Source organism: Aplidium turbinatum, chromosome 5 (genome assembly GCF_918807975.1).
Source record: "Aplidium turbinatum chromosome 5, kaAplTurb1.1, whole genome shotgun sequence".
Lineage (NCBI taxonomy): Eukaryota > Metazoa > Chordata > Ascidiacea > Aplousobranchia > Polyclinidae > Aplidium > Aplidium turbinatum.
In genome coordinates, this window is record NC_137476.1 from 9330677 (window position 1) to 9355932 (window position 25256).

Consider the following 25256-nt stretch of genomic DNA (forward strand, 5'->3'; position numbering starts at 1 on the left):
AAATCACTTTTTAACTATACATAACCGGCCGAAAATCAACCATTGTCTAACGAGAGTGTTCAAATCTCAAAAAGAATTAAAAAAGAGAACACCTTGGCTAATGGTGTCTAACCTTGGATCATCTAGGCTTCAGGTCCAAACCGACTATACTGTACACTTTTCAAAGCACAAATAATGTTGTACATGAATTGTTGTATTTACTTTGACAGCATATTGTTTCAATTAATTACTGAGCTTGAATGATAAAAAAATGTAATATAAAGTTTTACAAATGCTTAGATGTAGAAACACAACGTCACAAGAAAAATACAATCACAATTCAAATGCTGTTCAGAAAGCGAAAATTCACCTCCATTAAAAAGTTTTTTGTTTGTATCCAAGACACTTCATCAACTGGCGATATGTAGGCCTAACAGTAACAATAATACCTGAAAGCAAAACTTATTCCACAATAAATGAAACTGAACTTTCTTGACTTGTACACAGTTAATGTATATTAGCATCTCTCACAGTAGACTATAGCTACATGCCTGTAGCAGAAGTTTCCAAAATTTTTATTCTCACTTGTTCTTTGCCAAGTTTCGAAATGTCAATTTACTCTACAGTACACAGATATTTTCAATCAGAAGCTATGCATTTAGTTTTTAAGCGGTTAGTTTTCTCGAAAGAGTGTTTAAAAATCAGTAAGAAAAAACTTCTAAGCGTAATTTTATCCAGTTTCTAAGAAATCAGTAAAAAAGCAATTAGGTTTGGTAACTACAAATATTTTATTAGTAGAGCTTTCGCCGCCGTAAAGGCGGCTTCATCAGTACTCTTATTCAAATAGAATCTGTAATGTGATAATGTAATAATCTGTAATGTAATAGAAATGTTTATATTTGAATAAGAGCACTGATGAAGCCGCCTTGACGGCGGCGAAAGCTCCATTAATATAATATTTGCAGTTACCAAACCTGGTTGCTTTTTTACTGATTTTATACGTTTGGTTGAATCCTTTCACATGGATCCTACAAATAATTCATGATTCGCAATTCTCTAAACACCAAGAAGCTAGAACGGAGGTTAAGGGTCTTCAGAAACTTTTTATTATTTCTAAGAAACGTTTGCTTTTGACAAGATTTTACGGATCAGAATTTTGAATTTGTGTCTTTGTTCTTACAAGGGAGTTCAAAACGCTTGAGAAAGTAGATTCAAAACATGAGCTCATTCTCCATCATTTGTTCCAGACCAGAATATACGCATTGTATTAACAAGCAGCTACTTCCAGTTGTTAATTTTTCAACAAAGAAGTTTAGTTTACTCCAAGGGGGTGGGGTTAATCCAAAGAACTATACTTGAGAATCTCACGTTAAAGAATTTTGCTGTGAATGAAGGAAAAGTTTGTAATATAAAATCTTTTGGTAACGGACTTCAGTTTATATAAACATTGATAAACTAACAGTGTTTAGGCCGGACTTTATGTATTAATACATTTCTAAATACTTTAACAACAATAAGTCATACAACTTTTCTGACCTGGACAAATAGAATTGAGAACGTCTAGAAATTACTGAAAGACTTGAAAGTGATCAGTTTAGATTAAATCATTGAATATAGTAACCCAAATGAGTTTCAATTCAAACTAGAATTTCATTCATACAAAAGCAGGCTGACTTGTTGTGGCAAAACCAAATGTAGGCACATGGCCACCTAAAGATACGGCCTGATTTGTCACATTTTGCAGAAATTTTCAGGTTTTTCTGATTTTGGGCGAACGTTTAAATAAATTTTTCTAAAAATTAGATTTTTACGCTTTCTTTATTCTTTTCCCCAGATGACACAATAGGTTTTAACATCCTCACATGTTGAAAAACAAAGAAAATTTGATTTTGTAGATTTTAGTCAGACTGTTAATTTTCAATAACAGTATGATTTTGCGTTTTTCAACTTACTTTTTCTCATTTGCTACTGCTTCCCTAAGGCAACAAAAAAGTTTTATGTCATTAGGAAACCTCAAAAAGTAAAAACATCTTAAAAAATGTCAGTCAAGCACTAGCAGTAGCTGTAATCAAAATCTGCGAAATGTGACAAATCAGGCCGCATCTCAAGGTGGCCATGGTAGGCATTAGGCCAAAGACTCAACTGTCCTTGTGTTTATAAGGAGGCTATTACTGCGTTACGAATCAAAGATAATCAAAATGACAAAAGGATAAGAGAGAAGTGTTAAAATTGAGCAGAAAATGATTCCTTTTTTTCCTCTGAAGCATGATTACTGACACTGCTATAATCATCATCATCATCTATTGAATCTTCTTCTATTCCTTCAAATTCAGGTGGAGGAACTACTTCTAGCAACTCCTGGAGGAATGCAGTGAGAGGCTCTGCAAAAGAAAACATGTATGGTCACCAGTGATTGGAAACACAATACTCTTTAGGAGAAAAGTAATCTCAACTACGTTTAGTATGAGCCACATACTGTTTAATTAAGCTGTTAAAACTTACAGGAAACTGCAGTTTAGTATGTAATCGTTTCTTCTGATGGATTGACTAAAGTGTTGATTTTAACTTGAGGTCACGACCCCAATATGCTCCTCAATTCATTGAGTTTAGTTAAAAGCATTAAAGTTAAGCTTCGTGCAACATTTCCATCATTTAGAAGTTTAAGTGTAAGCAGAACTAACATTTTCTTCTGAGGCAGGCAGTGATTAAACAAATGCCGGAAATCACCGGATTCAAACAATGTAGCCTATTTACCTTGCAAGCCTGCTTAAGGCGAGACTCAAACAAACATGTACCAGTTAAACATCCGAAAAATTATTAAAGTTATTGTCGGGGAAAATTGTCAGGGAGAAATAAAACCCGATGAAAAATCATTTACCCATGAAAGGTGGAACCTTTTTGAAATAACAGAGAGGAAAATAGAATATCAGTCCAGCAAAAATAAAAATGGCTGCGTATAAGTAGGTCAGCGATGGAGCTTCAACAATTGGAGCCACGATAAGGAATCCCGCGGCCAATGTACACAAGGCAGGAATCACCAAAAACACCTACAAAAAAAATTAAGAATAAGTTGAAACATAAGTTAAAATAGCCTACATTTAATTAATACTGTACTTTTGTACCGTAATGTAGCTTAATGTGCTATTGTCTCTAGGTCTAATTAATGTAATGAATTAGTAGTAAGCCTAGTAAAAACAGTTTCAGAATATCAAGCAGCAATCATAAAGCCATATCGAGTCCAACCAAGACAGCAAAATCAGTCGTTTTTAAATTGATTCACCATCTGCAGACGTTAAATCAATGTAAAAATGACGAATTTTTCTGTCCTGGGATGCAACGACCCACAATAGTTAACCAGCAAGAGTGATTTTGCATTTTTTTTCAGGTTTTACTGAGACAACAGGAAAACAAATAACTTGTTTTAACTTGTAACTTACTCTGTAAGGTCTTTTCCAGTGAGGACGCCTGTAACGAAGAACAAGCACCGAGAAGAATGTTGCTCCATAAAAAATCCAAGAAGCAAAAGTAAAATAATCGATCAGAGAGGAAAAGTTTGAAGCGTTTGGAATGATCATGATGAGAGCAATGAAAGCCTGAAATAAAAAACATTCAACTCTTTATCACGTGGGGTAGGTTGTTATATAATAGTTCGCCTTGATAGCACAGTTGAATGAACATCTTGGGATATGCCGTTGAGCAACATACTTCAAGAACAATCGTTCGTTCAGAGGCGTCAAGTCAATAGAATAATCTACAGACAACAACGCTTCAACAACTAGTAGAGACTTCACACCATCAGTCTTGGGACTGGGCCTGCGTCAGTGGTTCTGAGACTGAACACTGTATAGTAGCCTAGGGCGGCTACAAGCATCCAACAATTTGCTTTTTTGCTTGAAGACAAAAGTTTCACAATCAGTCAATAGAATGGGTAGCCGTAGGCCTAAAGTTGTTTATAAAATTTCAATTGTCGTACATTGAATTTAATCACAACTAACCAAAAAATAGGCTTATTTTTGTTTGCTTAATGTTTTTGTATAAATATACCGTAGGCATATAGTAGGATGACGAAGTGGATAAGGCGCTGCCTTTCCAACAATGCGAGCCTAGTTTGACACCCGGCTTAAGCTGGTTGTTGATAAACACCGCTCACTTCTACCCAGGGTGGAATGAATTGGGTGAGCACACTTTCGGAAAAAAGGAGGCCGAGAAAAACTGGTAACCATACTCTCGTTAGTGCCGTAGGCCTAGTGTGATGAGAACCTTATCTTTTTGCTTCCAAAAGCTCAGTAAATATGAACTATACTTATTAGGGTGGGTCGCGAAATGGACTTTTTCACCAATTCGAAAACCTCAAATGGATATGTGAAAATAGGCCCGAAAAAATACTCCATGCCAAATCTGAGCTGATTTGGACCAGAAATAGCTTGCGAAAATGCATTTGAAATTTCCAAAAACATAGACTTTTGGGCGAAAATGGCATTTATTATTTTTTTATCCAGAACTTAAAAACAATTATTCTGTGATCCAATATTGGTGAAATGCATCTCCTTATACATTTTAGATACCACTATACCCTTTTCAAGGTCACAATTCACCTCATGATTATGTTAAAAACTACTTTAAAATGTGAAAAAATTGCTAAATTATGCAATATTGCATCATTTACAAAATTATACTGTAAGAGAGAGGTAGTGTTAATGCAGATTGATTACAATGCTGTCAAAATTGAAAATAACCAGAAAAAATGCATGCCCGATTGTTGGTTCTTCTAGAAAGCTACCCTAGGCACAACTTCCAAAATCTAAGGATATTTTGAAGAAAGTGAATCTCCTTAGGGAAAGATGCCTGGGGGATGGGGACGAAGAAGCTGTCCTTTCACAAATAATGTGAGATGTGAAATCAATTAACCTCAAAATCTGTACCAATATTCCACTAATTCCAGACAAGACTATGAAAACCAAATTGGTTAGGCTCCTTAAAGAATATGAAGATCTCAAAACAAACCATCTCACCAAGAAAAAGCGGACTAATTTTACTTCAAAAGGACACAATTGTGGATGTGATATGAAAGCTCATATCAAATGCAAGTGCACAAAAGAGGATCAAATACCATTGATTGATCTGCATTTTGTGTGGGATCAGCGGTTAAGGGATAGTGGTCGCTCAAGTTCTCAACTTCAAAGTGTCGATCCAACTGGAACTGCAGCACTAAGAGAGCAAGTACGGAAACAAGCAAAGAAAAGATCTAGATCCGCAGCTGCACATTGCAGCACATTTGCCAGTGACATTCAGGGAGACTCTACTAATACTGATGATACCGATGACTCGTCGTCAATTGTTTCCTCTGTTACGTCTTCATTTAGGGATGTTGTTGCTGATACGCCAGAACTGTCAATGTCGAAAACGTATCAAGTTCTCGATTGGCTTCACAAAAGAAGATTTTTGAAAATACTGTACGCGAAAGTGAAAGATACCGTGTGTGCATTCGAGCAACAGCAGTGATATGTACCGCTCTCTTAGTTGATATCGGCATCGTTACGGAAGATGATACTTCACAAATAATTGATAAGAGTAAAATCCAAAGAGATAAGGAATATCTTAGAAATGAAAATGTGGATTGCAATTCCATCGCAATGTGCCCGGCTTTGGTCCAGGATGTGTACTTTGATGGCCGTAAAGATCAAACACTTGTTCCACGACCAGGAAGCAGCGGCAAGCACGTGGCCAAAGAAGAACATTATTCTGTAGTGAAACAGCCTGGTGGCAGGTACCTAACTCACTTCACTCCTCAAAGCGGACAGAGTAAGGACATTCAGCAATTCTTATCGGCTGCCCTAAAAGAAAAAAATTGGCTGACCAGTTTGAAGTTCATCGGATGTGACTCAACAAATGTTAACGTTGGAATGCATGGCGGGGTTATCGCATTATAAGAAAATCATTTGGACCATCGGCTTGTCTGGCTGATATGTATGCTGCACATGAATGAGTTGCCATTCCGGCATCTTTTTATCAAACTTGATGGAGAAACTACCGGTGATAGGCCAATAGGTCATTCAAAGGACCTATTGGGCAGCTTTGTAAGTCTGCTGAATACCTACCTATCAATATCAATTTCCAACCGATTGAGAATGCCCCACCTATCCGAGAACTACCTCAAGAGATTGTCTATGATTTATCGGATGATCAACGGTATCTGTATGATGTGTGTGCAGCTATTCGAAATGGATCTGTACCAGCCCGACTAGAGAGCATCAATATCTGCCCCTTAAACTATGCTCGATGGTTGACTTTGGCCTCCAGAGTTTGCCGGTTGTACGTTAGTGAACATGGTCGTGTTGGTAATGTGAAGGCCAACCTTGAGGCACTAGGGAGGGCCAAATTCTGTCGAAACTTAATTCAAGAGCCATTCATTCAATATCTGATTCGAAGAAGGATTTCATTTCATTTGTGCACCAAAGTGGCAGTTATGATGGAGCAACCATTGATGAATGAATTTACTGACTGCAGCCGAACTGCTTTCATAGATGCTTTTGCTTAATATGTTTCTATGTACTTCAGCTTGAATGGTACAAAACTTCGAACAATTGAGAAAACGCTTTAAATGCGTGCTGCAATAAAGCATTTTATCAATTACTTTTAGCCTATACACACTAGTATTCAGTGTTGGGCGCGATAACTCATTTTTCAGTTAAGCGATAACGATAATCGATAAACGAAAAATGCCTAAAGCGATAACGATAAACGATAAATCAAAAAAAAGTTAAGCGATAACGATAAACGATAAATTATCGCCGATAATGTCCGATAACAATAATTTTTTTTTCTTGATTAGCGCTGCCCCATCCCATGCAGCACGAACTGTTTTCATCAACATGCCGAAAAATCGAACATAATATACTGTAAAGGGACAAAACTTTTTGTAAGTTATGCATAAACAGAATCGCAATAGCGGCAGTGGGCATCGAATCTTCAACCTCTTGATCCAGAATCAAACCACTGAGGTAACCGCCGTGCTTATAATTATACCTTCAGATACCAGTTGGATGCTTTTATCAATTGAGTTACACTGCCGCTTACGTGCAGTAGGCAAAATAATTAAATCAAATGAAAATACCATAAAAAATTCCAAACTTTGTATTTTGTTTTCTGCTTAAAGGGCTGTTTACAGCAAAGTCAGCAATAATTGAAAAAATTCCCAAAAACGCAAAATGCTTGAAAATTCATCAGTAATCATAAGCGTTATTGGTAGTAAAAATGTGCATACTGTGAAATCCATCAAGCTTGTCAAATTAGTCGTGTTTGTTTAAGAACAATAACATAATTATCGTAATTTAGCCTACTGATAATTTCAGATAATTTTTTTTGTTTTCTTTGTGAACACCATCATTAAAGCAATGGCAGAACGCTGAGTTGTTGAGATAAGAATTACAATGTAGGCACTGTATTAGTGGGAATAAAAATATTTGATTGAGGTAGGCTATGTCGCATAGGTAGGCTACAGTAAATGAGAAAGGTTATACTGTATTTAGCATAATTTTACCACGCAACTCGATCCGCCTATTGTCATGCAAAAACTATTACAGTACAAGATGCAAAAAAATGTGATGTCGGTCTGCATGTTAAATGCTTCAAGCAATATCATATTCCGCAATGACTTGTTTCAGTGATGTTGTGTTACTTTGCTAATTTTCATCTTCATATTTTTTGAACTTTCATTTCAATAAAATGCTCGATGACAATAATGACATGACAAGACATGAACAAGACATTTTCCATTTATCACTTTGAGCGATAAGTAAAATGTAATAACGCTTAAGCATTACGCACAAGAAACTTGTGAAATTTGATAACGGATTTGCCTAGCGTCTTATTTATAGGACGGCTTTTTTCTCAAAAAGTACAAACACAATTAGGAAAAAAATAATTGTGATATGTTTTTTAAGTCATAATTATGCAATATTTAAATTTTCCGAAAATTTTTTTAAGTACTTTCACTTTCGGCACAAATGGGTTAACTTTTTAAGTTAAATGGCACTTATGCATTCGGTTATTATTTTTTAATTAAAGTTATATCGCCAAGCTAGAAAAAAATCGATCTTACAGTCTATAACCGATCTTGTGTTGTTATTGTGTGTGAATTTTGTCTTTTAATCTGAGTTTGTGACGTAACCGCACGTCTCAAGGCAAGTTCTTGCAATTTTAGTTAATCTAATCATCTAAAAATTTAATGCGCTTAAAACATTAAGTTTCATGTTTTGACGAGAGAGATTTTATTTTTTTACCACAATTACTAAAAACTAACACTTTCAACGAAAAAAGAAAACACAAGAACAAAATAGTTGATCGTGAGGTGGCGTGAAAGACCATGTTTCCTATGTAAAAGCGGCCTTGTATTGCGACACTTTCACAAACCACTTGCCAATTTCTTTCGCTTCGCTTCAAAGGAAGTTGTACCGCCTGTGCGCTTACATTTTAATTGTAAAGTTCACTCGCGATTGCCCATTGCAGCAAACCAACAAGAAACTTGTTGCATGCATTTCATTGCATTGCAATTTGCAACTCTAAAAATTATTGTGTTGTCAAGGTCGTCGCTGCAGGGGGGCGTGCCCCCTCTCCTGATAACGACCTGTGCACACACACTTCAGGCACTGAAGAAGAACTGGTTTTAATTTTAGTTTCATTAACTAGGTGGCTAGTAAAAATATTACTTTTCATGATCTTTCCACTTGTGTGTTGATCCAAAATAAAATTTATCGGCGATTAATTATCGGCGATAATCAAATATTGCCTTTGGCGATAACGATAAACAATAACCGAAAAAATAATTGAGCGATAACGATAAGCGATAAAAATTTATCGCCGATAATTATCGCCGATGAATTATCGCCGATAATGCCCATCACTGAGTATAATACACTGCAGTATACAATGCACGTTATTTCAATTGTATTCGTCATCATGCATATTTGGCGTTTTTTTCACATTTTCAAACAAGTAGTTTTGAGACATAATCCTAGTTGAATTGGCCTTTAAAGGAGTACAATGACATCTAAATTGTATAAGGGCATGCATTTCATCAATATAGTGTGACAGAAATTTTTTTTTTTCAAGTTCTGGAAAAAAAATGGTAAATGGCATTTTTCCCGAAAAATCAGGATTTTTGGGAAATTTCAAATGCATTTTCGCAAGCCATTCCTAGACCAAATGAGCTCAGATTTGGCATGGAGTGTTTTTTTGGGCCTATTTTCAAATAACCATTTGAGGTTTTCGATTTGGTGAAAAGGTCCATTTCGCGACCCACCCTAATACTTATGCTAATTTTTAATCGTGATTATGAATGCTCACTCACGTTAAACATGAGAGCAGGTGCCGGTGTGAGTCTTTTCACGCTGATATAAGAGAAGAGCTGGAGCATGTGTCCATTTCGACCAGCGGCAAAGGTCAGTCTTCCAGCTGTGAATGCACTTCCGTTGGCAGCACCAAACGTTGAACAGGCAACTGCCACTGGAATGATGAAAGCCGCTGGCCCAAACACTCGATTTCCAAACGTCTGTTAAAATAAGAAAAACATGAAAAGTTGCAAATATACATCATGGTTGCATGCAGGCGCGAATCTAAGAGTTTTTTTCGGGGGGGGCCAGAAAATTTGAAAATCAACTAAAAAGAAAGAAAAAGCTAAACAGATATGAACAATGATACTACGACATATACGATATGCTAGAAAATAGACATTAAAACAACCATTTTCATCAATTGTGATGCCGAGGGACTAATATCAGCTGTTTAGAAGCATATCAAACCATTTGATGCGGAAACATACAACTTTTCACAAAATTTCGGGGGGGCCCGGGCCCCCTGGGCCCCCCCCCATAAATCCGCGCCTGGTTGCATGATATTATGCTACTCCGGCTTATTTAAGTAGCCTATTTCGTTTTAAAGCTAATTTGTCAATTAAAATATTGTAACGGTGTGAATTTGATGGGAGGCATTTTAAACTTGTAATTATTTTTTGAACCATAGAGAAATAAAACAAAGTAACTTCAGCGGGTTTAACATGATGTATTACATACAAAAATAAAACATAATTAAAAGTAAACTCTAACGTTTTCGACACGTACGTGTGTCCTCATCAGGAATTACATCTCTGCAATATACATAAAATGAAACTTGTAAGGTAAATTTGACTTTGCACTATAACTGTAACTGTATACTAACGACACTCCAGACTGAAAAGCGCAAACTGAACGAGTGACACAGGAATGATTACAAGTAAATTATACGGTGGAAAACAGATCACATGAGGTGTAAACTCCAGGCATTTGACAAACAATTAAAACACACACAAGAGAAACGATGAGCCACAGGCAAATAACTACCGGTTGAGAGACGGATTATTACGTTTGATTCGGCTTCCATGATCTTAGTCTGAAATTCAGATCTGCCTCTAGAGATGATTTTAAATTGGTCGATCGAGACATTGTCAGTGCACGTTTCACAAGAGGCGATGTGCTCTTTAATTGCACTTTTAGTTGTTAAGTTTGGGTTTAAGTGCTCCCCGGCCCTTGTCAACAAATGTCTGGTTGACATACCAATGTATGTCTGGTTTGCGTCACGCAAACAACTAAATTTATACACAACATTCGAAGAAAGAGCGAAGGGGGTAGGCAACTTCAGTTGAAAATATTGATGCACTTTAAATGTTTTGTACACAGGATGAATCTCACATGAAAATTTCTTTTTTATAAGTTTAGCTAGGTTTTTTGCAAAGCTTGTTGAATCTTTTTCTATAAAGGGTATACTACAAAATAACTAAAATCTACTTCTTCAGGCGTGTCTTTTGGTTCATCAGCCATGAAGGTGTTTAAGACTTTATTGAAAAGTGGGAAGGATATCCATTTAATTAAAACATATTTTTCAATTTCTTGATTTTTTTCTGAGTCCAGTCAAAATACGGTTTGACCTTGAACAAATTCCAAGAAAGCGTTTTATGATTTTTTTTATTACTATTATATGTGGGGAACAACATACTAAAAGTTTACCAAAAATTGATTACCACAAAGGTTCTAACTATGACGTCATAAGACGATGACAGCTATCGCACTTAAAATAACCAATATTTCCTTATTTCAAAGCTGTAGCTGTAGGTTACAGAAGAGTTTGTATTTTTTATACTATATATTTTGATTTAACAATTTTTATACAAAGTTTTATACTAACTGCATGGACAGGCGAGGTCATGACGTCATCAATGACGTCATGACATACATGTACATTTCTAAAAATTATAGAATACACAGTGCATTTTAATAGTCACTATTTTCATCACCAGACACTGCTTCCTCACTCATATTGTCACAATGCCCTTCTTGACATGGTCCGCATACCCGTGAACAGATAATTCCGTGTCTTTTCGAACTGTACTACAACCACGAGAACAATTGCAGTGAATTATTTTCAGAAGTGTTTCTGGCGCAGGTGAAGTATCCATCGTCACTGGAACTAGACTGTTGTTCTGCAGTTCCCATCCCCATTCAGTAGTGTCCATGGCCTCACCATTGTCCATCCAAAGCATTACTTGGAGGTAACTCCGAAGGGCATGATACTTCGTTACAGAGGAGGTTGGTGGCAGTCGTTCAGGTGTAACAAAGCTTTTGGCCGAACCAACTTTTTGGCAGAGACTAGAATACCTCATTGCAGACAGATTGTCTCCAGGTTTGCCCCCGAACAATGCCACCATCGCTTTAGACCCAGCGTCTTCAATCTCAGCTATCTTTTTCTTAGGTGTGGAAAACATCGTAGCACAGCTATTTAAGACAGAGTCTCCCTTCAAAACCTTGTGTAGAGCGAGTTTTTTTCCGATTCCAAAAACCGCAAAAGTGGTATCGCATCCCGTGAATGCATGCAGGAACAGAAGACTGCTGCAGACATCGTTTCCAAGCAACTTCTTCATAACCTTAATGTCGTATACTGTTGCAGGACTCCCTTTATCCGAGTAGAAATAAAGCTTGTTGCCATCGTTGGTTGACGCGTGATGAAGTAACAACACTAATAGATCTGTATCTTCGCCAATGAGACTAGTACTTTTGTTGGATAACATTGACACTGCTGCCAACAATCTCCACATCTGCATCCCCCTCTGATTGTATTACGTGACAACCTCTGTCCTTCATGCGTTGTGAAATGAGATTGATAAGAGACTGTTTGTTCTCCACATTCGAAAGGAAATCCTCCTTTTTCCCGACAAATTTCGTTCCTTCAGCAATGTTCACTTTGTTACTTGTTCGAGTTTTGCGCCGTCTCTGATGGGTAATGTCCTTAGTGTTTGATCCTCCAATGTAACCATCAAATACTATCGTAGCCTTACCATATTGCTTTACTGTGAAAGATGCATAGTCGTCAGCGATTGAACAATATGTCTTTCCTTCTGACCACTTCAGTCGATGGAGAAGAGAACCTCCGTCAAGAACATTATGTTTCACTTCTGGTACATCCTTGAGTACTGCGTCATCTGAACTCTGTTCTTTTATAGCAGCCATCAGTTGTGCTTTGTTTGGTTTGCGTAAAAGATGTTTTGCCTCAAAGAGGGATGGTGGGTATGGTGAAAGTTCATAGGCCATCACTTCATCAAGGGAAAGATGAGCAGTTTGAGACACCACAAGAAACCTTTGGAAGAAAAGAGCGGGGTCTATTGTTTTGTCCATAGCAACGTCAATTGCCACACTAGATGCCAGGGTCTTGGCTTTCATTAACCGCTTGTACTTAACTGAAAACAGTGATTGACCCTCCATTGTTGCCACTATTTCTCTGCCAATGGTAAACAGGTTATGGACATTCACATCCTTATTTGCATTGACCCCGGTGATAATGTTGCGAAGAGACACTTCATCAGAAAAAGTGAAAAGGTCTCGAGTTTATCTGCAATTTTCTCCAGGTCTTCACGATTTCTTCTCGTCCTTGACGTTCTTTCCTCCTTGTGTTGTTCACTAGTGACAAAGCTCTGGCTAGTGAAACCCTGCATTGTATCACTGTAGGAAGAGGACACTGGCACAGACAGAGTCCACAAGGCCCTCTGATGTTCGGACATTCCACTTCCTCTGGTGAGTCCTCCTGCAGTTTTTAGGGAGCGCATCAGAGCTTGCTCAATGACTAGGTCGCAACACAAGCCTGCCCAGTGCTGATCAGTACGCCTTACAACATGCAAGCCATTCATAAATCTATGGAACACTGATGGCATATCATCTTCCAGAGTGGTCATTGACTGAAGGTAAAGGTAGGCGGACTTCACATAGTTCCCATGCCCAGCAGCTGCAAAAATGGGCAAACATTCGGCTACAGCATGAAGGTGCATCAGCCAGGATCCTGTACGATCGGCCTCGATAAGCTCCCTTGTAATTCCTACCATCTGTTGGTAATTCAGCCATACTTTACTGGTGAGCGGTGTGAGCGAATAATCCATTTCTTTTGGTGGACAAGAGGTGCACAATTTCACTAAGGCAGGTAGAAGTGATGAGCGAATTCAAGTCACTGTCCCTTGTCAGTGTCCGAGCATATAACTGCTCAAGTTCTTGCAACAGGTCTGCAAAACCGGGATGGTCGCAAAGTACTTTGTCTGCAACTTGCTGTGTAAGACACTGATCAAGGAGGAGATGGCCACGAACTGCACGCTGAACTGCCTTTCCAGTCATGATGTGTTGCACAGCATTGTCACCGTAAATTGTTCCCACGATCTCTTTGATTCCACTCCCATCCAACAACGTTCCTATGGCACCCATTGTTATGGACAATTTTCACCAAATCAAACTTCATATAAAAACCGTTATGGTCTACTTAACCTAGCTGGCATCTTACGTCATGGAAATTGCTAGAAAATGTCCAAATATTGCACCATCGTTCGTAAGACCTGATGAAACATTGCATCACCACCTTTGAACACCTGTTTGAATTGCGTGACAATGCTTTTCATTATTGCGTCACAGTTACTGTTTACGTGAGTTTGAGATATCGCAAATTATTCTAGTCATTCGTAAAATGGTTGCTTGAAAGTTGGAGGCATATTTATCTGTTTGCTTAGTGCTTGCCAGCTGGATAAAATTTCCGTCTTTTATCTAAGTAGTTTGTTGTATTGACAAGTTTTTAGTGGTGTACGGTGTTGCATCCCAATTTCGACAGCCAGGTGGCTAATTTTACAGAAATACAATTTTGAATAGACGGTTTCAAAGGAGTGTTTCTTTCGGTCATTACATACAGACGAACGGATTCGGGAATTTTATGTTACAATTTTCCCACGAAGAGATTATGGTTTACCGCTGTGACCATGAATAATAAAAGACGAAGTTGTCAGTTGATAGGCTACAGAAGCAAAGAAATAATAAAAGAAGATCTTGTTGGTTGGTAGTCTACAGAAGCAAACGAAAATTAAAGACATTTCTTCTCAGTTGGTACTGAAGAACTTCAACCAAAAAAATTAAAGAAAAAAACAACATTGACATTCATTTGAAGAAAAAAGATTAAAGACAATCGATCTGTGCTTGAAGATTCAAGTGAACGAATCCAAGCAAGTTTTGTGGAACTTTAGGACTTCATATACCCGTACAACTACGGTATTGTGCATTTAAATTCTTTTTGTATTTTTACGGTCTTTGGAGTTAAGTTTTTTATAACTTAATTTTGTGTGTTTGTGTAACTTAATTTTTTAATTGTTAAATTTAGCTCCAACATTTAATATGTCTACACTCGGTGGCGACAGGGACTCGGCCGCCGTCGACTCGACTGAGTTTAAGCCTGATGATGTTCTTTGCGGTCGGGCAGGCCATTCTGGGGAGGGACCCAGTAACGATGAGGCTAAGTCAGTTCGAGAGGCCCGGCATCTTAGACGGGATATTTTGACTCAAATTGGGGAACTTTCTGTAACCCTAGGTTCTTTGGGTGATAAGTAGGAACTGTTAATTTTTAGATCTAAGTTATCTACTTTAGAAAAGGAATTACAGCATTTCCATGCTCTTTTGAGTAAAATTTTCAACTCTGCAATTTTGGAAGAACTTCGTGATAGGGTAGATCCCGAATTTAAGTCGTTAAAAAATAACTTTGAACAAAAAGTAAGTGAGTTCTCAGATAGGTTGGATGCTGATATACATCCTGAGGATAGCGCCTTAAATGTAAGCACGAGGATGTCTGAAAGCTCGTCTCGGATAGTGGCACAAATCAACCTGCAGCTAAGACGAGAGAAGCTCCAGATACAAGCCGAGGCCGAAGCGAGAGCTGCTGAGGCCGCCGCCAGAGCTGAGGCCATACGAGCTGAGGCTGCCGCGAGAGCTGAGGCCGAAGCGAGAGCTGCTGAGTTCGCACTCAAAGACGCCCAGTTGAGAGCTGAACAACGTAAGGAGGTAGCTTTAGCTGAATATCGATCAGAGGTGGGCTCCCGGCGTAGCTCTAAGAAGGGATCTTCTTGGCATTCCAGAAGTGAACATCAATCACAGTTTAATTTACATAACCTTTTCCAGACGCCTGTTCAATCTGTAAGTGGACCAGTGCAATCCACACGTTTTCCAGCTGTTTCAGGAGGTCTCGGGGCCGCGGCTAAGGGTCTTCCGAAGGCTGTTGAGCCAAGGCCTGCAAATTATAGCCGAACTCCTCCCCCAGAGCGTGCAGGTCACGGGGCCGCCATTAGCAGTAATGCTTTGCCCCCTTCACAGTTTTCTGCGCCGCTAGTTTTTGATCGCCCAGCTACACGCAATTTGCGTGATTGTGAGAGGCGTAACGCGTCTCCTGATTTTAACGTTTGTGAGGATCGTGATCGGGCTGTGCATGTGCTGAGCCCCATCAGCCCCTTAAGGGATACAGCTTGTCTTCTCCCGCTAAATCGAGTTCTCAACAACAGGATTGCTTTTTTGAATACCAAAATAGTAGGACGTTTTTCGATAAGGCGGCCTTGATTGGTTACGATGGTAATAACATGCCATTTATCTTCTTTAAAAATCGTGTTACGGCCTTCATGGCAGCTTCGCCCTTTAAAGGAACTCGTTTGACTTTGTTACAAGCAGCTTGTGTTAGAACAGCTGCGCAAACGATTGCTAATTTGGTTTCCGACACTCCTGGCTTGTCAGAAGAAGACAGGATAGAAATGTCGTTAGCTCGCTTGTCCCAGCGTTTTGGGGTTCGTGGAGGTCTTTTCGCCGAACCGGAAATTAGAAAGTATCGCTATGGTAGCAAATTGACTTCGATCTTTTCCAGTGATTTGAAAGAGTTTAAAGATGAATTGTCGCAGTGTCTGCTTTACGCGCAAGCTTATGGTCAGCGTGACAAATTGGAAGGACGTTTTGTTTTGGATTTGGCTAAGCGACTCCCGTTTGACGCAGCGTTATCTTGACTTTTTAGGTGATCAGTATGGTGGCACTGATGAGCCTACTTTTCAGAGTTTGTTTGAATTTGTAGTACGGGAGGAAACGCGCAAGTCGACTGATTTTAGCATTATGCTAATGGGAGATTCTGGTGAGTCGCAGCATTTTAAAAAGTTTGGCAAAGGAAAATTGCCTTCATGTCCGATTAGGCAGACGTCGGTAAAACCCTATGATAATGTGATTTCAGGGAGTTCGCAGTACTCGACTGCTGTTGGCGCACCGCGCGGTGGTGTGGCCAGACGTAGTGACATACCGGCATGTTTTTATTGTTCGTCACGTGGTCAAGTTGAATATCATTTTTTGTCTACCTGTAAAGAATTTTTGCGCTTGACACCTAAAGATCGGAGAGATGTTATTGTAAAAGCTGGCAAATGCTTGAATTGTTTGCGCCAGCATATGGTTAGGGATTGCGTTCATACAAACAACTGTCGTAAGTGTAGGCCTAACAACGATAGGAAACACTATTTTCTTCTGCATGATTTTTATGTGACGTCACGTGATTCTCTGGATTCGATTGGCAAAGATGATGCTTGTGCCAGAGTTCCTGTGCGTAATGTTAAGATTGGAAATGTAAAAGCAGCCCTTAACCGCGTTACTGCTGCTCGTGTTTTGAATCCAATGACTGGCAAATCGAAGTTGGTGTATTGTCAGCATGATCCTGGTTTGCAGTTGACCTTTGTTTCGAGTGATTTGGTGTGTGAACTTGGCCTTAAACCGTATGATAAAGCGTCGTTTAAAATGGATACTCTGGCTGGTCAGAAACCTACTTGTGCTAACCTTGTTAAACTCAACATCCAGTGGTTAGAGACAGATGAACTGTTTTGTGATATAACCTCGGTGGTTAACCCAGCTTGGGCTGACGATGTTAAAACTTTACCTCATAAGCAGGATTTAAGTGGTTTTCGTCATTTTCATGACGTGAATATGTTTCATTTGACTGATTGTAGTACTGTAGATGTACTGATTGGTAACGACAACGCTTATTTGATGTGGGCTAAAGAAGAGCGTGTTGGTGAAAATCGTAGTGAATCACATGCTTTACTCACTCCTCTCGGTTGGTTAGCTTGTGGTGGTAAGTCACCCTTAGATGAAAGCGTTGTTAACGTGTGCAGAGTGCAGACGTCTTCAGAGTCGGATGTCATCTCTGGCTTTCAGCGTAAAATTGAGTCTCGTGATATGGAAAGAGCAGACCTGAATAAAGTCATTCAGGATTTGACCTTGCAAAATGAAATCTGTGAATTGTCTCGCAATGACATTTTGGCTAGAGAACTTGTTGAACCGAATATTGAGTTGAAAGATGGTCGATTTGAGATACCTGTACCGTTGAAGGAAGATATTGATTTACCTAACAATTTTGTGTTGGCGTCAGATAGAGCTGCTGCTTTAAGGAAGAAGGCTTTAAAGCAACCTGAACTTCGTGAGTTCCTTACTGACACCATGAAGGATCTTAAATCTAATGGCTATATTAAGCGTGCTGGTGAAGCAGAAAATGTAAAGGGATTTGAGTGGTATTTACCATACTTTGTGACGTCACAATTAAAAAAGCGTATTGTTTACGATGGCAAGTCTGAATTTCGAGGAACTTGTGTTAATGATGTAATGTTTTCGGGTCCTGACTTGTTAAACCCTCTGGTAGATCTCTTGGCTAGATTTCGGCTTAGTAGATTTGGTTTCGTGGCCGATATGACCAAGTACTTTTTTCACATTTTGGACTCTTCAATACGTAAGCCCAATTTTATTGAACTGCTTACGTACACAGGCAGTGCCGTTCGGATCGTGAACGAACGCCCTTTGGTACCTTTGAGTGACGACCCTAGGGATTTTACTGTCATCACCCCTGCCTCACTTTTGACTCCATACTTAGACCCATACTGTGCTGTCGGGAAACCACATGATCGTCACCAACTAAGAAGGGATTATCGGTTCAATTTGTCACTTACTCAGCAGTTTTGGAGTAAATGGATCGATTTTTACTTAGGGCTTCAGGGCCGGAAAAAATGGCTAAAAATGGCCGAGAATTTGGAGCCTGGTCAACTTGTAGTGGTGGGTTCTCTCCAAGACATTGGTAAACGTGGGAAGTATCAACTTGGGAGGGTGCATGAGGTAGTTCCACAAATTAGGAAAGGGAAGCCTGTGGTTCGTAAAGCTAAAGTTGCCGTCTGAAACTATGATGAGAGTACGGGGAAAGTGAAAGTAGACTACGTGTTGAGGGATATTTCGTGCCTCGCCCCCGTAAAGAACACCTAAGTGTTAGGGTTTGAGCCTGGTTTTGTCTGCGGTGGCCGACACTTGTCTGAGCCCAGAACAGTCGGTTATTATCGCAACCATTGTATATAGCGTCATTTTAGCGTGTACCTATGGTACCAATTTTATGTATCGTCGTGTATTATTCTTATTGTTGTTCATTCTTTGCATGCCCTTTGTATTTGCGTATTAACTTAAACGTGAGTGATTCAAACAATTTGTGTACATATCGTGTGTTTTTATTTATTGGCTCAAAATTGTCCTTAAATTCTTTTTTAATTATGCCATGTTAGACTGTCATAACTAGGGGGCGCTATGTTACGGACAATTTTCACCAAATCAAACTTCATATAAAAACCGTTATGGTCTACTTAACCTAGCTGGCATCTTACGTCAGGGAAATTGCTAGAAAATGTCCAAATATTGCACCATCGTTCGTAAGACCTGATGAAACATTGCATCACCACCTTTGAACACCTGTTTGAATTGCGTGACAATGCTTTTCATTATTGCGTCACAGTGACTGTTTTCGTAAGTTTGAGATATCGCAAATTATTCTAGTCATTCGTAAAATGGTTGCTTGAAAGTTGGAGGCATATTTAACTGTTTGCTTAGTGCTTGCCAGCTGGATAAAATTTCCGTCTTTTATCTAAGTAGTTTGTTGTATTGACAAGTTTTTAGTGGTGTACGGTGTTGCATCCCAATTTCGACAGCCAGGTGGCTAATTTTACAGAAATACAATTTTGAATAGACGGTTTCAAAGGAGTGTTTCTTTCGGTCATTACATACAGACGAACGGATTCGGAAATCTTATGTTACAATTTTCCCACGAAGAGATTATGGTTTACCGCTGTGACCACCCATAAGATTCATCAATGTGTGGAAGCTCCCGAGCATCAGAACAACATCTTGAACCGGGCTGTCTTCAGGCACCTCGTGTTTGATTTTTGACGCTTTCCAGTAGAGTGGCTGATCGAATGTAACAACTGCAGCGGAGCGGTGTTCATCAGCAAGTTTGCACAGATACTCAAGAGTGGAGAAGATGCATGACTTGTCTCCGGAATACATGTCAATGATGGGCAGGAAGATTACCGAAGACGACCCCGGATGATAACAGTCTTTATGTAGCATGTGCATCATTCCATTCCAGCTCGGTGCAGGCTGTCTGAAGCGGAAAGACATCTCTCACAATACATCAACCGATGGTCAATGGCGTCGAGAAATGGTAAGGGCTTGAATGTTATGTTTCGGCGAGCGTGTTTTGCGAAACGGTATTCCCTTACATCAACTCTGCTTTGTTCAACTATCTCCAAGTCCGCAGTCTTCCGTCTGAGAACAGTGCGACTGACCTTCCTTCCTGGACTAACAGTAGCTACCATCCCCATGCCGTGGAAAGTCCCCTTCCTATCTAACGTGATGATATTATGATCGACGTTGTCCGCAGCGAACAGCAGTGCCGTATCCAGTCTGTCTATGGTACCACCGAGTACATCCTGGCCAACAGAAGCGGCAGCGTTTTCCTCGAATCGCTGAACTTCCGAATATGATGAACAATATCTCATGGCTGAGAGACTGTCTACAAGAAATCGAGACCTGAAATGATGATATAGCTGGATTGCTAACCCAAGCTGCAATGGAGCTACTACAGCCCTGGGACGTACTGCTTGAACAACTGATTGTCCAATGCTTGCGACCTTCCTGTGAATGTCCTTTCCAACGAAGAGGTTTTCAAGCAAGCAACGCAAACTCAGTGGGAGATAATCTAAGGCAGACGCACATTCAAGCGAAGGAGTCTTCGGATATTCATCGGTTGAAGATGGGATCTTAGACTTGATATCGCTCTTGATGAGTTTCGCCGCAGTCTCTATGATGGCTCTCTGCTGGGCTTCTCAGGATTGTTCACATTCATTAATGAAATCATACACAGAAAACTATACAAAATATGATAGACACTGAAAGGCGAGTCGCCTTTAACATTTTATAGCTTTGGCGGCCATATTCTTTGACGTCACATTTGGACCTTTTGTGGTAACCCTATTTTGGTAAACTTTTAGTATGTTTTTTCCTACATGTTATACTACCAAAAAAAACAATAAAATGCTTTCTTGGAATTTGTTCAGGGTAAAGGTTTTTTTTTGTATTTTGACTGGACTAATCAGAACACACCAAACGAGCACGACACAACAGACACAACATTAAACCAGATTTCCATTTGTTAGGGCATAGAGCGTTATAATTTAAAAGCAAGCCAGTGTTGGTAGGTTTTCGCCAAATCCAGGTGTCAAAAGAATTGTGTTTAATTTCGATTTCAACATCAAGAAAAGCGATAGTATCATTAGATTTTTCAAGTGTAAATTCGATATTTTTATGCTGCGAGTTTAACCGTATCTGTTACTGGCGTAGACCTTATGGTCTCGCCCTCTGCTAATTCAGCAATTTCACATAGAAGCAGTGACGCTAGAAACCTGAGATTTCTTGACTTTTACTTTTTTTTCTCGCCCCAACTTTTAATCCCGACTATGTTGGTATCGGATAATTGTGAAGTTCACAATAAACCTTTTGTCACAGCCAGTTATAAGATGCAAGAAATTTCCTGATATTCAATAGCTTGATTGACAGTTTATTATTAGCGTGCGGTTTCATTTTGTGTTTGTTATTCATTACGCGACAGCGCTAAAATTCCATTCTCTACCCAGGCAGCAAAATCCGTCATTTTTACATTGATTCAATGTCGATTTTGCTGTTTGGGTAGGGAGTTGGTCTTTGACGCGATATGAGTCATTCTTTGCTGGCAGACAATGAAATGGAAGGCAATTTATTATTTGCGCAAATTGCTTTGTAGTGCAAAAAGTGCATGGAATACTTTTTGCACAGAAACGGAAAAACAAAATTGATGACATTCTGTGTTCTATGCAAGGGGACTTTCAAAATAAAATGTGAACTGAAAAATTTGACCAAGAAATGGCGAAAATAGGTCAAAAACCGAGTCTTTATCACCTTTTCTACCTAACATACACAATCACGAATATATTTTGCGAAATAAATTGGTTGAAGTGATAGATAAGGCTTTTGACCAACGGCATACTTTTTCCCGTTGTTATTTGATATAAGCCGACGGAGTAATTAGCAATAAGAGAGACGTAGACCTGATGGTCTCGGCCAGTAACTCTTGACGCCAAAAGGAAGCAGTGACAGATACGGTTAAGAGGTTTAAAAATTTTAAGTACGATTCATTCTCATCAAAAAATATAATCATTCCTGTGTCACTCGTTCAGTTTGCGCTTTTCAGTCTGGAGTGTCGTTAGTATACAGTTACAGTTATAGTGCAAAGTCAAATTTACCTTACAATTTTCATTTTATGTATATTGCAGAGATGTAATTCCTGATGAGGACACACGTACGTGTCGAAAACGTTAGAGTTTACTTTTAATTATGTTTTATTTTTGTATGTAATACATCATGTTAAACCCGCTGAAGTTACTTTGTTTATTTCTCTATGGTTCAACAAAGCAAACTCTCTACCAAAGCTTTAATTATTTTTTCTAGGTTGTAGCTTACTCTTCTCATAATGTAGCCAGTCATATTTATCGAAAGACTAGTGTCAACATACTAGAAGAGGTTCTTGAAAACTGCGCAGGGTTTGTACAGTAAGATATAGCCCAGATGTGAAAGTAAGCATTTTCTCATTAATTTATTTCGCTGTTTAAACCGTCTTCATTGTTTGTTTGTCACACTTGTGTGAGATTAATACAAATTCATATCTAACTGACATGGCACTCAAATATAAAGGCTCTCAAGTGACAATACAAACAAACTTTTGAAAAAGTACAAACAGGTGATTGATGACCACACAGTTTAAAACGCCAAAGCCGTGGGACGTCATTATAATGGCATTTAGACTGGAAGCAAGACGCTGCCGCCCAAGACGTGACTCAAACGAGATTGCCATTCTGGCTGTTTTAACGTTAATTTGTGAAATTTGGCGTTTTTTTATGCGTTTGGCGATGAATTTGGCATTTTGACGTAGCCTACTGCACTGTATATTTGGCAATTTTAAATTTTTTTGGGCATTCTACATATTTTAAAAACTCTGTTTTATCCTTTGCAGTAGGCTATCCTGTTTACAAAACATCAGGTTTTAAAAGGCAACTTTTCCCGATTTCTAATGATACTTTCCACATTATTGAAATTTAGGCTTATTTTATCAACAACATAAATATACTACAATAGCCGAAAATGTTGGGACTGCGCTATATTTTAACCAGAGAATCCATTAAAAGAATTTTGAAATTGGCAGTAAAACTGCCAATACGGCAATTCTGTTTGAACCTTATGTTGGGGGTAGGATTTGGCTTCCAGTCCAGATTCTATCATGGCGACGTCCACATCTGAAGCCCTAAAGTGGTGAAGTCCCGATAGCTCAGTTGGATAGCGCTTAACTTCGTGAACAAAAGAATCTTCAAGATCAAGCGGCGCTGGTTCGACTTTCGGGGTGTGTGCTTAAGCAACGCATTCTAAGGACAGACAAAAATACTTCAACAATCGGAAACTTCACTCTGTCAATCTCGGTGACCGGCCTGTGCCAGTATTTCAAATTCTCTACAAGTATGCGAAACTGCCAGGGTTAAACTCTCAAAGAATCTTTCCCAGTCTGAGGATACAGATTCAATCAAAATGTGAACGGTGTCTACTTTGAACAAGACATAGCTCAAAGCCAAGATTAAGATTTCTTACAAAAACAAAGAAGCTGCCTTTACTACAGCAAGTAGAATGTATTGATTTCTCTAGCTCTCCACAAGCTTTGCACTGTGATAGATTATTATGCTCAAATTGTAGACCTAGTCATGATCCAGGCAGCAAATCAATCACGTTTGACATTGATTCAACGTATGCAGACGTTGTAAAACGCAATCAAAAAATGTGATTGATTTGTTAGCTGGGGATTTGCCAGTGGACGCTGAAGAATTGCGGCAAACAATTGTACAGTAGTGACAGTGCGTCAGTGCCAGTGAAGTGAAATCAAAATACTCCATCTAACTCGCAACTATTTAAAGCCGATTCAAGAAAGAGAACTTCTTTTAAATTGTACCTTGATCGAAGGACAACCAAACGACTTGCACCATCCGGACGTTTGGTCATAGGCCAAGCATTTACAAATAATCGTGTGTCATTTTATAAAGTAAATGTTTAATCAAAAACAAACCTTCGTCGTTCGCACAATAAAAAAGTTAGGATTGCACGCCATATTTGCACTAAATGAAGTTGAGCAATACTGCATTAGGCTACGAATTTGAGCAAAACAATGACCCTTTTTGTCGCATCCGGTCCCAATTTTCCCTTCTGGAGAATGCTTGTATAACTTATTAATACAACTTATTTAAAATAATGATATTGATAAAAAGAATTCATCAATTTTTAAACGTTTCTATTCCCGGAATTCACGGAACATTTACAATTTTTATTTTACTTCATTGAATGGCTCGCGTTAAGCCACACAAAGGCTTTGTTACGAACCTGTGTTGACATTGGCTCTTCAAAAAACTGACCATGCGATCAACCTTGCCCTGGTCGTTTTGCAACAAAACAATGTTATTTTTAAGTTTAATGTCCTCAAATCAACCAGGCAGTAAAAGCTTGCAGATCGTAAAATTGCAAACTACAAAATGGATAGCTCAGCAAACGAAAATAAATCAATTCAGAAACATTACAATGCAGATGGCGAGCGATATCAAAGATTTTTAATCTTTTTTTTCTTTATCTTATGCTTCGTCATTGTGTTTTACTGCATCCAATTAAATCCATCCTAACATTAAAGAAAACAAAGTCTGTTAGAGACTATAGTTTAGCCATGGCAACATGGGCCGTTGTGGAAGCGAAGAGATAGCTCTTGTGCTCAATAGATTACCAAAAAAAGTCTAAAAACAATGGCAACGACTCTAGATAGCGGTAAGTTTGCATTATTTCTCACAAAGCAAACCAGAAACTAGATGCTCGTCGTCGTCGTCGTCGTCTGAGCTTCTGGGGCCGAGGGTCTATCCTTTTACCACCCCAGATTCACGATGTTCCCGGACTACACTGGAAGGCTGCTAGAGAGCAGCCAGTCTTTAGTTTCATCATCCATGACGCGCAGACCTTCCACTCCGTTAGGTGGCTTGAAGATGGTACAGTCATTGATGATGTGGTCTGCGGTCTGTTCCTCGGCACCACATTCACAGGAGGAGGAAGAAGCCATTCCCCATTGGTGCATGGTTGAGCGGAAAAGGCCGACGCCCGTACGGAGACGGTTGAGGCGCACCCACGCCTGTCTCTGTAGTGTCAGGCCGATTGGGCGTGTGTCGGCGTCGTGGATGAATGAATGGAGTCTGGTGGTGCTTGACCTCCATTCAGAATTCCATTTATGGTCCGCCCAAGTAGCCGCAGAGATGTCTTGTTCATCAGCTTCGTTGATCAGAAGCCGAGCGGCTGGCACGAATGGGTGTCTTGATTTCAGTCGGCGGGGGTGCCCGTTTGGGAAGGCAGAGATCTTGTGGTGGAGAAGATGATTAGGCTCCAGTGCCCGTCGACCGAGGGACAGAGTGGCTTCTTCGCAACGAAGCTCAGCAGGTTGGATGCCAGCGAGAATGGGGAGATTGTCCA

The 25256-nt window shown here is 39.3% G+C and overlaps 2 protein-coding genes across 3 annotated transcripts in view; both read right to left on the reverse strand.

Moving 5' to 3' along the window:
• LOC145770741 (uncharacterized) overlaps positions 1–25256 on the reverse strand; it is a 251215-nt gene that overhangs the window by 37738 nt on the left and 188221 nt on the right. The window lies entirely within an intron of this gene.
• LOC145770142 (b(0,+)-type amino acid transporter 1-like) overlaps positions 184–25256 on the reverse strand; it is a 32779-nt gene continuing 7706 nt past the window's right edge. Inside the window, exons 7-11 of one of the 2 annotated variants that reach the window (XR_014289134.1) lie at positions 9329–9529; positions 3417–3572; positions 2858–3026; positions 2102–2360; positions 184–1677 (exon numbers count right to left, since the gene is read on the reverse strand). Coding sequence is in view for 1 of the 2 variants with exons in the window: in XM_082581727.1 (XP_082437853.1) it covers positions 2203–2360; positions 2858–3026; positions 3417–3572; positions 9329–9529 (684 nt within the window). In the remaining variant the exon portion in view is untranslated. Of the gene's footprint in view, positions 2361–2857; positions 3027–3416; positions 3573–9328; positions 9530–25256 lie in introns of both variants that reach the window. The other variant, XM_082581727.1, reaches the window with a different exon arrangement.